Below are 14,634 nucleotides of genomic sequence, written 5' to 3'. Positions count from 1 at the left end.
AGGTAAAAGATGGAGGCAGGCTAGGCAAAGCTGGAGATGTGACAAAAAAAGCAGAGGTAGGAATGATGCATTTAATCTGACTTTGAAGATGGGAAGAGACCAATAGCCAAGGAACGTAGGCAGACCTCCAGAAGCTAGAAAGGCAAGGAAATGAATCCTCTCCTTTAGCCTTGACTAAGGAGCATGACTTGCTGACACATTGCTTTTAGCTCAGTGAGACCCATTTAGGACCTCTGACCTCCAGAACTGTAAGATAATAAATTTGTGTGGTTTTAAGCTTATGGTCCTTTGTTATAGCAGCGATAAGAGAGTCATACACATAGAAATATAGGTGGTTCCCCCTTGGCCTTCTTATGCCTGGTGCAAATAAGAGACCTTTCCTGGGCCTGAAAAGGGGAGGGGACTGTCACTCAAACTAGCAAGACTGACTTGATAGCAACTGCCATACATCACTGGATCAGAGGGAGCTGTGAGCAGAAGTTGTGGACTGTGGTGGAAGGCACGGCAGAGCAGGTGGCAGGGCCAGTCACACAGGATGATGCCCCAGAGTGACCAGGGACCTTTTAAGGGGCAGGGGAGCATTTAGAAGCGGAAAGGTGTGTGTATGGGAGTTGAAAACAAACCAGCATTGTGTTCACTGCTTTATATTCATTCACAGAATCCCATTTATTTCTAATTTAAAATAACCTAACGAGGCCCTTCAGATTTTGTTTATTAAAGAAGAAAAGTCAAACATTTTGAGAATAATTGACCTAGTGGATATGAAAGTCTGTTTGAGAACAGGGTGGTCAGTGAGCCTTAGAGTAAGTAAATAGAGCTAAGCTCTTTTAAGTTGTATGTTGAATCTGTTTTCAGCTCCAGAGTATTTTAATCAAATTTCTTATAGAATAATTGAAGCCGGATAAGGACTTTTCTTTAACCATAAAACAACTGGAAAGTCAACAACAGTGTTGCCGTTAATTACCTGAAAAAGTTTAATGCTGAGACCCAAACCGATGAAGTGGGTCAGGAGGTTATTTACTCTGAAGGACAAACAGAATGGAGAACAGCTCCACCTGGCGACTCGGATGATATGATGCACGTGGACTATTCCTTCAAACCCACTGACCACAGCATGGGAGAGGACAACCATGGGGAGGCTCGGGGCACTGCGTGCGTGTGGCAGGGAGAGGTGGCCCTGGCTCCCTTTCTCTGCCCTCGCCCCTCCCAGCAAAGACAAATGTCTGCATGTGTCCAGGGTATGAGCTGGGGGCAAACGAGCAGAGGTGGGTAACACTTAGGGTGGTATTTCTAAATCTGTTTTCTCTTTCACAACAAATCTCAAACCCCTCCGGAGTCCCTCCTTTCCCCCTCAATTTTCTTCCTGAGATTGTACCCACCTGCTTCTCTATTTCCCCACTCTTAGCTCCCCAAAACAGAACTTTCAGATCATTGTCTTGGTACTTGTCCTCTCCAAAAAGAAATAACCTACCTTCAGCTTTGAGTTTCAAACACTCTGCCTCAAATATCTATAATATGGAAATGTACAGCTTATCAAAGAGACTTAAAATTATGGCTTCGTAAGGCACAAAACTAGTAATGTCAGTGGGCTAAAAGCTAAAACAGCCCTTTGGAAGGCTAATTTATGGCTGGCAAGAAAAATGAAAATACATTAACTTAAAGTATCATTTTTAGGGGACTTCTGATGAGGAAGTAGCTACCAAATGCTGACTGGTGATTTACTTGAGAAAAATAAAAATAACATTAAAAAGAAAAAAAAAAAGGCTAAAGAGCTTAAAAAAAACAAACAAACAATAAAAAAGTTTACTTATCCTAAGAAAAATGCTGCCAGCTCTATATCAACTCCTCTCAGAGTGGTCCTCGGCTCTAGTGAACTGGATACAATCTCGCGGTTTTATGAGTAAAGATGGCCACGCTTTGTTCAGACTTACTGCGTGACAGTCTCTCGGAGCAAGGTAGGAGTGTAGGTGTTTAAAACAGACTTGACAGAACCCCGAGTCTTGGTAGTGAGAACTGAGAACTGTCCTACGGGGTCACTTAATTACACAGGGCTTCTAGGTTGCCCATCATTCTTACATTCTTTGAATTTGGCTTAAAATTTCTAATCTTACTCAACTTTATTTGTCTAAAAATATGAGTATATGCAGAATGGAAAAATGTTTTTGCTCTATGGGATTTAAGTTTTTGCTTTAAAATAAAAAAAGAAAGTGAGCAAATTAACATATGCAAATGTTTCTAAGTAATTAACATGAAATATCTTTCATTTATATAGCAAATAAAGATGAAACTCTTTGAATATTCACTGGTGAATTAGTCTAATTTTAGAATTAAGAATGGCTTGGTTTGAAGATCGCTATATTAAGAAAACTTCATGTTGAAAGAAATTTTCGATTATTAAAAAAATTTTTTTTAATTGTTCATAAAAGTTTATCTCTCACTCTCAGATATAGAGGACAACTTGGTGACAGCCAGAGGGGAGGGGGATTGGGGGGCTGGGAGAAAGGGGTGAAGGGTTAAAAAAGTACAAATTAGTAGTTGATAGATGGTCATGGGGATGGGAGCATGGCACAGGGACTGCAGTCAGCATTAATGTAATGGGTAGGTGGAGAGCCAGAGGAGAGAAAGAGCAATCGTTTTATAAACTATATAAATATCTAACCAGTGAACTGTATACTTGAAACTAGTAATAAAAAAAAAAAAAAAAAAAAAAAAAATAAAAAAAGTTTGTCTCTCAGTTTCTCTGGCAGTTGCTGAAGATGAGTCCTGAAGAGTTTCTAGGAGAAACCGCAATGTGCTGGGATGGGTTAAGAACTGAAGGGAGACAACAGAAAATCAGCTGCAAGAAAGTGGCTCCCCGAGTCCCAGGTCTTTCTTCACAGATATTTCCTTGCATCTGTTAAAAGAGCTTTAAGAGAGATGAAACGGGGCACACAGGCTAAGGGGTTCAACCAGAGCTGCCTCAGTCTTCCTCAGAATAGAATGACTTAAGAACTCTAAGGTGGCCAGAAATGTTTAAAGTTGGATTCCATTTTGGGCTGAGAATGTGAAGGGCTGACTTTCATAGCTCAAGTTCAGGGAGCCAGCATCAAGTGAAGAATTTTAAGAGATGCTGAAGTCAGAACGAAGGGGATCTGCAGTTAGGAAGGAGCTGGGGACCTTCCGCGGGACTTCGTGAAGACAGAGCTGCTCCCTTCCAGACAAAGTCCCACACAGGCATCAGTAGATGTCATAGGGCCATTTAATGGGATCAGTGCACAAAGGAAGCAGCCAGGAAGAACCAACCAAATATCAAGGAACAGAGTCACAGAAAGCCATCCTGGGGTGCCATCATGTTGTTTCAGTGGATGTAAGTCAAGGTGCTGGTACCATTCTAAAGCAAAGAGAAAGAACTCTAGGGATTTGGGCCATCATGAACACCAGGGTGACCTTCAATACCCCGTTGCTAAATTCCCAATGCTTATCTGGCTATTAATAAATTACATCATTCTTAAAGATTAGCTTTTTGAAAGCAAAGCCTCTGCCTACCTTGTCATTGCTACACCAAGAACATCACGAGGAACACCTGGAATTTCAGAGGCATGCTGTGGGTATTTGTTGAATTGATGGATGGACTTTTTAAGCACTATGATCCCCTTCTACACAAATTAGATTAATCTCAGTATAAAAAAGAATTACATAGCAAAAGAGTGATGGCTTATTTTCATCACTGTTTAAATGTACATCACATTATTATGCTCTCAAAACAAATACTGTACAAAACACTGAAGGAGGAATATAGAACAACTACATTTTAGAGTTTCTTTTCTTATTTTTATGACCTAACTTAGCAACTGCCTTTATATTGTTGTTGACAGATCAAAATAATGAAGCAGCACATTCTGAAGAAACTATTTTTATTAGCTCTGCCAGTTCAGCTTTTAAAGCATCTCTGTCAGAATGCAAATCATTTTTTTAATCAATAAATAAAGTGCTCAGCAAGCATGTTGACTCTTCTATCTTTACTCCCCCACTTCATTACGTAAGAGCACTTTTATGTTTCATTATTAACCACTGTAATGAGTATATATTTTATAATTTGATAAATCAGTAAAAAATTTTTAAAATGTTAGAATTGGATTAGCTTTTAAAAGGTATGTTATCTGTTTGAGAAAAATCATCATCTAAAAGACCCTAATGATATTAAATAGCATCCATATTTACTACCAAAGACTGAAGGACTGTTAGAATGTTAGCTGAATGGTTTTCTGTATATTCTAGAGGTGAGAACAGAGGATTTATTGTAACACAAATAGCTTCCTCTCCCCATCTTCACAATCACAGTATTTATGCAGAAAGCCAACAAGCAGCAGATCATTCGTCTCGAGATTTTCAAATGGAAAAAGACAGAGTTATACGCCTTAGTGGACATGCCTGTTAATTGAAAGTAAATGAATTCCATGATTATACCTTTGGGAAGTCAGCGTCTGAGGTAGATGATACAAGTGAGTCCTAGAGAAAGGCAAGGAGACTTCACCTATAATGATTGATCGCCTGTTTCTCAGATGACGCAGTGTGGTAAACCTGTGACTCGTGGTTATAAGTGGATTCTTCTCCTTCCCTAATATCTTCATATCCTTCATTCCACACAACTCAAGTACAGAGAGATATTCTACAAGAGACTGTCCACCCTACTCATTAACTGGTGATTAAAGAAATAAGCTTGAGATTTGTTTTACCTATGCTTTCTGCGTTTTGTTTGGTTCAAAGTAGCTACATCGAAAAGCCTTGAACTCTAAAATAAAGCCTTAGCAGTTTTGTTCTAAGAAGGATGAAAAGCTATCGTTTTGCTTTGTCAATCTGTTTACTAAAAACTGACACTTTTTAAAATTCTAAATATAGGGATAACTTATAACATGTGAATAAAAATCAGGGTGTTGAAAAAATTGCTATGATTTAAGGGATGCTCCACAATTAACAGATGATTGTAATTGTTATGAGTTTACACTGGAGGCGCATCTATTACACTCTGATTGCTAGTTATAATCATAGCTCCTTTATGAAAAATGGGGTCAAAAAGTTTCTGGGTCAAAATGTTTCTTGACACAGGTCATGCTTTGTACCATGGGGACCTATAACCTGCCACAAGAGGCTGGGGGTGGGGGCGGTAAGGGCAACAGAGGCAAAAGCAGTTTGTCTATATTCTCTAGAGGACTCAACCCCATCAGAAGCTCTGTTCTGGATAGTGACCAACCAATCTGCCCAGACCTTCTCTACGTAAGTTTGAATACAGGACACTCAGCTGACCATGAAGCTGAGAGAGAGGGGTAGGGGGAGGGAGGGTAGGGGGGAGAGAGAGAGGGAGAGAGCAGGGAGGGAGGGAATATCAAGTAGAAGCATGCAGTAAAAACCATAAGTAAAAGCAACAAGGTAGAAAGGAGAGAGCTTGGTGGAAATAAGCAGGTAAAAAGAGAAAAAAAATATCAAAGCTAAAAGTCCTAGAGGTCCGTGCATGTTGTCTCAAATGGCAGTATTTCATCTCTTCTTATGGCTGAGTAATATTCCATTGTGTAGAGATAATCATGCTAAGCGAAATAAGCCAGATGGAAAACGTCGAAAACCACGTGATATCACTTATATGTGGGATATAAACCTAAAAGCAACAAACAGGACAAAGAGAGACTCATGGACATGGACAATAGACCAGTGGTTTACCAGATGTAGATGGGGGTATAAAAAGCATTCCAATATGTGGTGACAGAAAGAAATCTAACTATGGGTGGTGAACACACAATATAATATAAATATGCCTCACTGTTGAATTGTACACCTGAGACTTACTGGATTTCGTTAACGAATGTCACTATAATAAAAATAAATACATTTTAAAAAAATTTAAAAAAATAAATGTTTTAGAAAGTGAAAACCTGTTGATTCTAAATGTCATCTCAGTATTCTACACTCACGGAAATTATCAATATTTTTATACCAAAACTCTGTCATCTGAGGTCACCTGAGAGAATGTGAAGCACCATGACTGAAACCAAAACCACAGCTTACACTGTTCTACCAGAGTCAGAAAACAACTGTGTATTACAGAAAATGCCAGGGACTGTGTGAAATGGAAGGCTGCGGGAGGACCAGCCCAACGAGAACCTCGTATCTGAGATGCAGCTCAGGAGGAGGAAGGACAGCTCTGACTCTAGGTCTCTGAAGACCATAAAGGCCAAATGACAAGATATCCTGGACCCAAAAGGTTGGGAACTAAGACTGGCATGACAATCTATCAGGACAGACAACAAACGAAAAAGTTCAAGGAAAAATGGAAGCACCAAAGGACATCTGTATACTCAAGCAGAATGTTTCCAGCACCTCATGATACATACTTAACAAGACCAAGAAAAGCAGCCTCTTGGTTAAGCTCGCAAGGAGTATGCCCACAAACGTGCATATTCTTGGGAGGGATGGACCTTTGCATAGAAGGCCTGTATTGCTTCTGCTCTAAGATGTCACAAGTTATAAGAGACACCAATTCAATTAGAGTTTTAAAGGACTCAAATAAAAATCAAATGTATATATTCACTGCAAATTATAATCACAACAGTTAAACTTTGAAAGGGAAAAAAAATGCCTTGGAATTGAAGAAATATAGTACATTTTTAAATCCTATTCATTTTGGCACCAATCCTGAACTTCCCTCCATGAAATTTGCAGGGTAAAAATACCAGTTGTTTAATTCACGTTATATTACTATGACAATTAATACGGCTTAACTTATATATGGAGATTCAGAAAATATACTTTCACTAATTTATAAATGTGTTATTTTTCCCTCCACTTTACTGCTCAAAAGTCCCATAAAAGAAATTCTTATTGTCTAGAAGAAAGAGGAATGAAAAGAAGAAAAAAAAATGAGGAATGGTATTTCTTCATAAAAGTTGGTACACTTGGGCTTTCTAAACTTCTACAGACTACTGCATATCCTGCCTCAGGAGACCCTTAAAGATATAAAAATTGTTTTTCTTATTGGATTTCTGATATTAAACCTACTCTCTCACTGGCATTGATCTTGAAATTTCTCTCACCAGACCTCCACTGCGTGTGAGTTTAGCAGGTGACCAAGCCAACTCAATGCAGCAAGTTGCTGGCAGGTAAAGCCAATTTACTCAAGTAAAAAGATCTCTCTCTCTCTCTCTCTCTGGGCTTGGTGTGTCAGTCACGATTCTGTCATTTTTTGGTCTCTGGGTCATTTGTTTTTCACTCACTTCTCCATTTCAGTTTTTAAAAGCATTTCACAGCAGGAGACTTACTGATGTCTTTATGTTTTTTGGATTTTTTTTGTTGTTTTTCCTTTTTACTTCCTTCTGTTCAGGGAAAACCTCCCCTTTGGCTATCTGGATGTCTAATCCTTTACTTCTTCAGCTCAGTAGCACTATTATGTAGTCTTATGTTTCCCTTCTTTTTTGTCCAAAATTGTGGTCTCTGTTTTCTTTGAAATTTATTATAAAACATGTTCATATTACTAGTAAAATAGAAAAGAGAAGAAAAGCCTTATCCATAATCTTACTTCATTAACACAAACAGTTTTGGTATTTAACATTTCTTCCTAGTCTTCTGACTCATGTAAATCCTTTCACATACAGTTGTAATCACAGAATAAGTAACCTAAATAATTTTGCACAGTCATTTTTCATTATTACTTTCTCAGATTCTATGTTGTTATGAATTTTAATAGCCATAATTTTATTGGCTGATTAATACTGCATTATGTGGATGAGTTTTATTTTGAATACTTCCTTCTCTTTGTTCTTACCAGTTACGTGTGAGTATCTGTTTCTTTAAACGAGCCCTGGCATTTTGGCATTAAGTGTCCCTTCAGCTGTTAACCTAGCTGCCTTCTCTCTACCTCCCCAAAAGCGACCATGATGTTTGCTGCTGCTACTGCTTCCTGTGTCATCCTTCCCTTTTTTCACATGACACATTTCATTCCAAGAGGAAAAGGTGGGCATGATCTGGCCACTCGATTAAGGCTCTTGCTAAGCTGAGTAAAGGAGGTTGCTGGGATCCAGAAAATCTGCAGGTATGTTTTGGAGGTAAACTGGAACCAGAATTAAGAGTATCCTGTGGCTTGTGACGTCTACATTTTTAAAGTTACAGGAAGTAAGATTTCAATCTTTCAGAGTCTTTTAGAGGACTTCTTAGCATATTTAATAAAAAATGAGACGTGGGGGACGGTTTGGAAAGAGGAAAGATGACTGAATTAGAATCCTTTCTTTAAATTTTTGTAAAAAAAATTAAGTATAGTTGATATACCATATATTATTTTTAGGTGCACAATATAGTTATTTGACATTTATATATCTTATAATGTGATCACGCTAAGTTTAGTAATCATTTGTCACTGTGATGACAGGTGATTACTAAACATTCCATTTTTCAAGTCTCTAATGATATGATCCTGGATTCCAAGTTCCTCATCTATAAAACTGGAAGAACCTCTAATATCCCCTCTGTACTCTACGGCTAACGGTTAAAGTGCAGACAAGCCAGAAACACCCCAAAGGACTCATTACTCATTCTTGGTCTGAGGGCCACTTAGCTTTAATGCTATGTTTTATGTATTTTAAAAGAACTTCTAAAAGACATGTATAGATCATCCTCTTCTGAACACTGGCATGTAAAAGGAAAGCAATTACTTCCTTTGGTGAAGGCGGTGAATTCTGTAGGTAGAATGACTTTTTAGGTCTACTCAGAGGGGCTACAGCAAGAATGGCAGGCCCAGCTTGGGGCCAGAAAAGCTGTTATTTTCCTTTCAATTTCTCTGTTGACATTCTCACATCTCCTGCTATATTTTCCTTTGCATGCAGCCTAAAACTCAGCAGGATTTTAAAGAAAAGGAATGGTACTTCTGTCAGGAGGGAGGGAGTAAATCTAGAGAAAAGGGAAGAGGCACATTTTATGGCTGTATTTTCTGAGAAATACAAACCTACTCATTCTTCTCCCTTCCTTCTACTTTCTAAGGGAGAGCCTACTTTGGGAGCATGGTTAGGAATACATGCTAACCAGCTGACAGGATAAGAAAAAAAAATATTTTAGATTCCTGAAGTCTTTAGAATACGATGCCTAATTTTGTTCCTGGAGTCATGATCATTTACTAGCAGAAAATGTCTTTCAAGTATTACCCTGGATTGCCTTCTGCCTCACCCCCCAAGAAAGGCTGCAGAGAGGAAGGATAGATAAAAAGAGACTGGACAGCCCTGCTTTGCTAGGAAAACAGGGGTGAGACTGGAACATGTCTCGAAAGGTTTTAATTCACATTTTAACTTAAAAAATTGCTTCATATTAAAAGGTTAAACTTCCCATTATCTTTTTTAATATAATAAAATTGCATTTTCTTTTGCCCAAATTGAAACTAAAAGCGAGGCTTCAAAATAAACGATAATGGAAAAAGAAAATTACAATGTACAGTAGTACTGCAACTGGATAATTAGTAGATTATTTAATCCACAAACCAGAAGTAGTTAAATTATTACTTGAACCTAAAGAAAATATTACTTTCATAAATGTTAATTTCCTCTCTGCTTGTTTTTGACTCACTGCTTTCAAGGGCCTCAAGATTCAAAGTAAGCTTTCTCTCTAGTAAAATGTTTTTTACTAAAACCCACAAAACCTATTCCGCATATACGGAAACCAACAACGAATTATGTGAATTTTGTATCATGTTCTGTGCCAGACCTCACTTACATACAGATCATTGTGGACACAAGTGAAAAACCTGAGTGCCACAGTTGCCATTAACAGATAATCTGGGCAATGTTTTCAATGCCGATATACAAACAGTGGACCCGTAACATACAGCAATGATGTGGGGTATGGGCCATGGCCCCTGGAACAGAGATTTGTGTTTTGGCTCTGCCACTCCCTGGTCTGTGGCCTTGGGCCAGCTCTTTTGCCTTCATGAACTCACTTCCTACAGGGACAGATTAATAGCATGTATCACACAGTGTTGCTGTGACGCTTAAAAGAGATGACACATATAAGGGCTCAGCAGTGTGCTCAGAACATGTAAGCCCTCAAAAATGCCAGTTACTCATTCATTTATTCAACAAATAGCTCATGAACAGCCACTTTGTGCCAGGCACTGTCCTAGTCACTAAAACAACAAAATCTCTCCCCTGATGGAATGTATACTCCAGCAGGAAATAATATTTAACTATGAAATAGAACTTACACTAATTTACAATTATTTGTAAACCAGTAGGTCTCTATGCCACCGAGAGGACACTTAGCAAAGTTTGGAAACATTTTCAAGTGTTACAACTGGCACCTAGTTGGTACAGACCTATAATGTGTAACAAAGAACCATCTGGCCCAAAACATGAACTACACAGTAACCCTCTACTAAAGGTTATGTATTGACTCGGTTGATCCTTATGAGGTAGGAATTATAAGTATGGCTATGTTGTTATTTTTTATACTAACGAATAGTAACTTTTTATATAGCATAATTATATAACATGGTAATATATTATATGTCAATATATAATATTTATAAAGTTATATAAAATTATATACAGATACTTTAATAATACCTTCCTAATATGTATGTGTGTTGAAATATGGATGATGGATTTTACAAAATTGGACCAAAGACCATACATACACTTGTGCCGTCTAGATTTTAAATTATTAACTTCTCTTGATCCTCACTCGCATGCTGCAGTGGGTGATCTTTTGTGCCACATCTGTGATGGTTTCCATATCGGAAGAAGGAAGCAGGGTGGTGTACTAGAAACACCAGACCCGGAGTGCAGAGATCCAAGATCTACCTTGGTCATCCCACTAGCTGTGGCATCTCTGGGCAAGTCGCTTAACTTCTCTGGGCACCTGAGCTTTACCACCACCAAAACATGGGGCAGTAGTCTTTCAGGTACTGTGCAAAGGTGCCGTAGAAACCGCGGTGTGTCGCCACCACCTACTGCACCACTGACGTGCACTGGGTGATCACTTTCTTTTCACTGTTCACTGACTCATTTAATCCTCACAGCCAAGAGGTAAGTGCACTGATCAGTGCAAGTTGAAGATAAGGAGACGAGGAAACAGGGCAACTTGCCCGAGGTTACAGGGTCAGGAAGTGGCAGACCGAGAGTTCCAACCAGGCGTTCTGGCTTCAGATCCTCCCTCTTAGCCAGCGGGGGCTTCTCTGGCCGAGCTCCTGTTTGCGGTAGTACTTGACTTGTACGTAGTGGTGATGTCTTCAATTCTTTTTTTCACAGCTTCTGCATTTATTCCATACTTAGAAAGGTTTTCTCTACTTGGAGAGTATTTATAAAATTCCATGTTTTCTTTTAGTACTTCTGTGGTTATATTGCAAAGTTTAAATCTTTGAAATACCCAGAATTTATTTTGGTGGATCGTAAGAGTTTGGATTCAACTTTTTGTTTTCCAGATGGCTTCCCAGTTGTCACAATAATTTCTGTTGAATAATCTACACTTTCCCCACTGATTTGAAATGCCAACTTTATTATATATAAAATTATCATATTAGTTGAATCTATTTCTTGACTTTCTGTTGATCTGACAACCGGTAAACAAACACATAGACTATTTTAATTACTGTAGCTGTATCATATGTTACTATTTGGTAGAGCTAGTTGCCCTCATTATTTTTCCTTTCCAAAATTTTGCTGGCTGTTCTTTAGGAACTTAGAATCATCCACTGGTATTTTTATTAGAATTGTGTTATAGTTCTAAATTAATTTGGGGAAAACTGATACCCTTAAGAAGTTGAATCTTCCCATCTATGGACATTGTGTACTTCTGTGATTGGTTTGTCTTTTACTGCTTCCCACCTTTTTTTGGTGAGCTCCTATAACATTTTATAGTTTTCCTCATGCAGGCCTTCCTTTATTATGTTTACTCCTCGACTTAGGAATGTATTCCTATCTGGTTAACAGATATGATAATAAAAACTGTTAGCTACGATGTGATATAAAAAGTCATTTTTGTTTTGGTTTTGGTTGTGTGCCCTATTCTTGAAAACTTCTCTAACTCAGGGTTGAAAACTTCACTAGGACCATAGCCATAGAACTTTTCTTCATAACACCTGTTAAGAAATACTTCTCTCCTAAAATGTTTTAGCATCAATATAGAACTTATTAGATTTTAGAAATCTTTGCTCCGTCTTTAGTTTCATCTTAAATTTTGGGAGTACATACAACCTAATGGTGTTATAGAGTAACACTTTTTATTGAACTAAAAACATAAAACTTACCTCCTAAATTCATTCCAGCTTGAAGACATTTCTGAAGTCTGCAGGCAGGACAATTTTTCCGTCGAATCTTATCAATGATGCAATCATTTCTTCCAGCACATAAATAATTGTGTTGCCCTGAATAAAAAATAAATTAAAAAAAAAAGTTAAAATAAACACTATTATACTAATATAAAGTACTAACATGTATACTCAGAATATGAAATTTCCTCTTTCCTTCCTTGAAATCTCTTCTTCACAAAAGCAGAAGAGAAACATGATTTATGGATAATACGGTCCCAGGAATGGTCAGCTTAACGCAGTGGAGACTTTAGATTACAGATAAGATAGCTCTGTTTATTTCTAGCAGGTTCTCATAAAAGTTGAGCTATACTCCTTCACTGTTTAAATTTTTCGATAGCTACATGAGCCCTCTCCGGTGATGGGCCAACTTCATTCAGATGTCACGACAGCACCATTGTAAACAAAGGACCCGCTACAGCTGTTTTAGCTGCCGTGCCTGCTCACCGTTTACACATGTGACTGCAATGGGAAGACTTTCAAATTATACAATAATTACTTCAAATGTTTAACTATTTCATTCTGCAGACCAAACTGGCACAAAAATATTCAGATGTGGGAATACGCTGAGAGAGTAGTATCTACCGGCAAAATGTAAAATTGTAGCCTAGCTCTATTATTCATTTACTTATACCCAAAAAAAAAAAAATCTACAAAGCATCTACTAGGTACTAGGCACTATTAGAAACACTAGGGATACAGCAATTCATAAGACAGACAAAAATCCCTACTCATGTTAACTTTTATTCAATTGGGGGGACGCAGATAATAGAGAAGGTAATTAAGTAAAATATACAAATGCCACACAGTAATAAATGCTAGGAGTAAAAAGAAGGGAAGGGGGAGGTGTGGGATGATATGGGAGGATACTGACATTTTAGAAAGAGTACATATAGGGGAGGCCTCACTAGAAGTGATTTTTAAAGAAAAGTCTGAAGGAAATGAAGGCGCTTCCTGTGTGGACATCTTGGAGAGAAAACACACCAGGCAGAGGGAAGAGCCAGTGAGGTAGGGACAGGGGTGGGGACAGTACTTGGCATGTTTAAAGAACAGACAAGTGCGAAAGGGCAGAAAGAATGAGTGGAAAGTAAAAGGCAATGAGGAAAAAGACCTAATGTGAGTCAGATCACGTAAGGCCTTATGGATCGTATTCGACTTTGACTTTTACTCTGAGTGAGATGGGAAGCCACTAGCTAAGAGGACTTTGAGCAGAGAAATGACTTGATGTGATTTACATTTAAAGATCATCACTCTGGCTGCTGTGTTGCCAGTTGACTGCAGCAAGCTAACGACAGAAGCTGGGAGACCAGGAGCAGGTTACCACCATAATCTAAGGGAGAGATGATGGTGGGTTAGGTCAGTGTGGTAGCTGTGGCAGCGGTGAGAAGTGGTCAGATTCTAGATGCACTTTGAAGCTAGAGCTGCTAGGATTTGCTAATGGACCAGAGAAAAAGAGGAGTGAAAGAGGCATTACGATTCTTGGGCTGAGAAATTAGAAAAATGGAAGTGCCATAAATTAAAATGAGGAAAGACAGTAGGAGCACGTGGTTTAGAGGAAGTCATCCTAGCTTCAGTCTTGGACTTGTTAAGTTTGAGAGGCCTGAGAGGTATCTAAGTAGAAGTATCAAACTGGCAGTTAGATACGCAGTCTGGATTTAGGGCGAGGTCTGGGCTAGAGATGTAATCAGCTTGTGGTCATTATTTTAAGCCTTGAGACTGGATGAGATCAGCTGGAGAGTGAGGCACAGACTGGGAAGAGAAGGGTCCGAGGACTGAGTCATGGGTTACTGAAAACATGCAGACGGAGAAGAGAGGGTGTCTCCCTGATGACTGGACAGTAGAGAGCAGGCTCGAAAGCACTCCCTTCAGCCTGGTATCCATCATGCTCCTCTGGTTGAAGATTACTAAGTAAATTATAGTAAACGTTCAATAAAAATAATGTGTACTATTTAATGAAATTAATATAAATTCATCTAGAACACATTTTTGGTAACATTCTAGTAAATCTTAGTAATAACAACAATGAAACAACAGTAATAGGATAAGGAAATCTATCAAAGTGAAGAAACAAAACCCCACTGTTACAATAACCTAATAATTTATTAAAAACTGAAGGCTCTTAATAAATAGAGGTAGGTGTAGATAAATGCACAAAAGCAATCAATAGGTAGAGTATAACCGTGGGACAGCATTAAGTAATTTAATGTGTGTGTGGCTGGAGTCTCAGAAGGAAAGGAGAGAACAGATGAGAAAACATATATGAAAATTTCCAAATCTGAATGAAACTACAACCAGAAATCTAGAAAGCTTAGCGAATATCCCCA

General features: G+C 38.4%; 1 protein-coding gene across 2 annotated transcripts in view; it reads right to left on the bottom strand.

Annotated features, from left to right (window-relative positions):
- Positions 1-14,634, bottom strand: part of NR3C2 (nuclear receptor subfamily 3 group C member 2) — a 316,684-nt gene that overhangs the window by 81,843 nt on the left and 220,207 nt on the right. For both annotated transcript variants that reach the window (XM_011359400.1, XM_023530217.1), the window contains exon 4: positions 12,251-12,367. In XM_011359400.1, coding sequence (XP_011357702.1) covers positions 12,251-12,367 — 117 coding nt within the window. The remainder of the gene's footprint in view (positions 1-12,250; positions 12,368-14,634) is intronic.

Source organism: Pteropus vampyrus, unplaced genomic scaffold (assembly GCF_000151845.1).
Source record: "Pteropus vampyrus isolate Shadow unplaced genomic scaffold, Pvam_2.0 Scaffold47, whole genome shotgun sequence".
NCBI lineage: Eukaryota > Metazoa > Chordata > Mammalia > Chiroptera > Pteropodidae > Pteropus > Pteropus vampyrus.
Note: the sequence above shows the minus strand (reverse complement) of the source record. Positions and strands in the feature narration are given on the sequence as shown.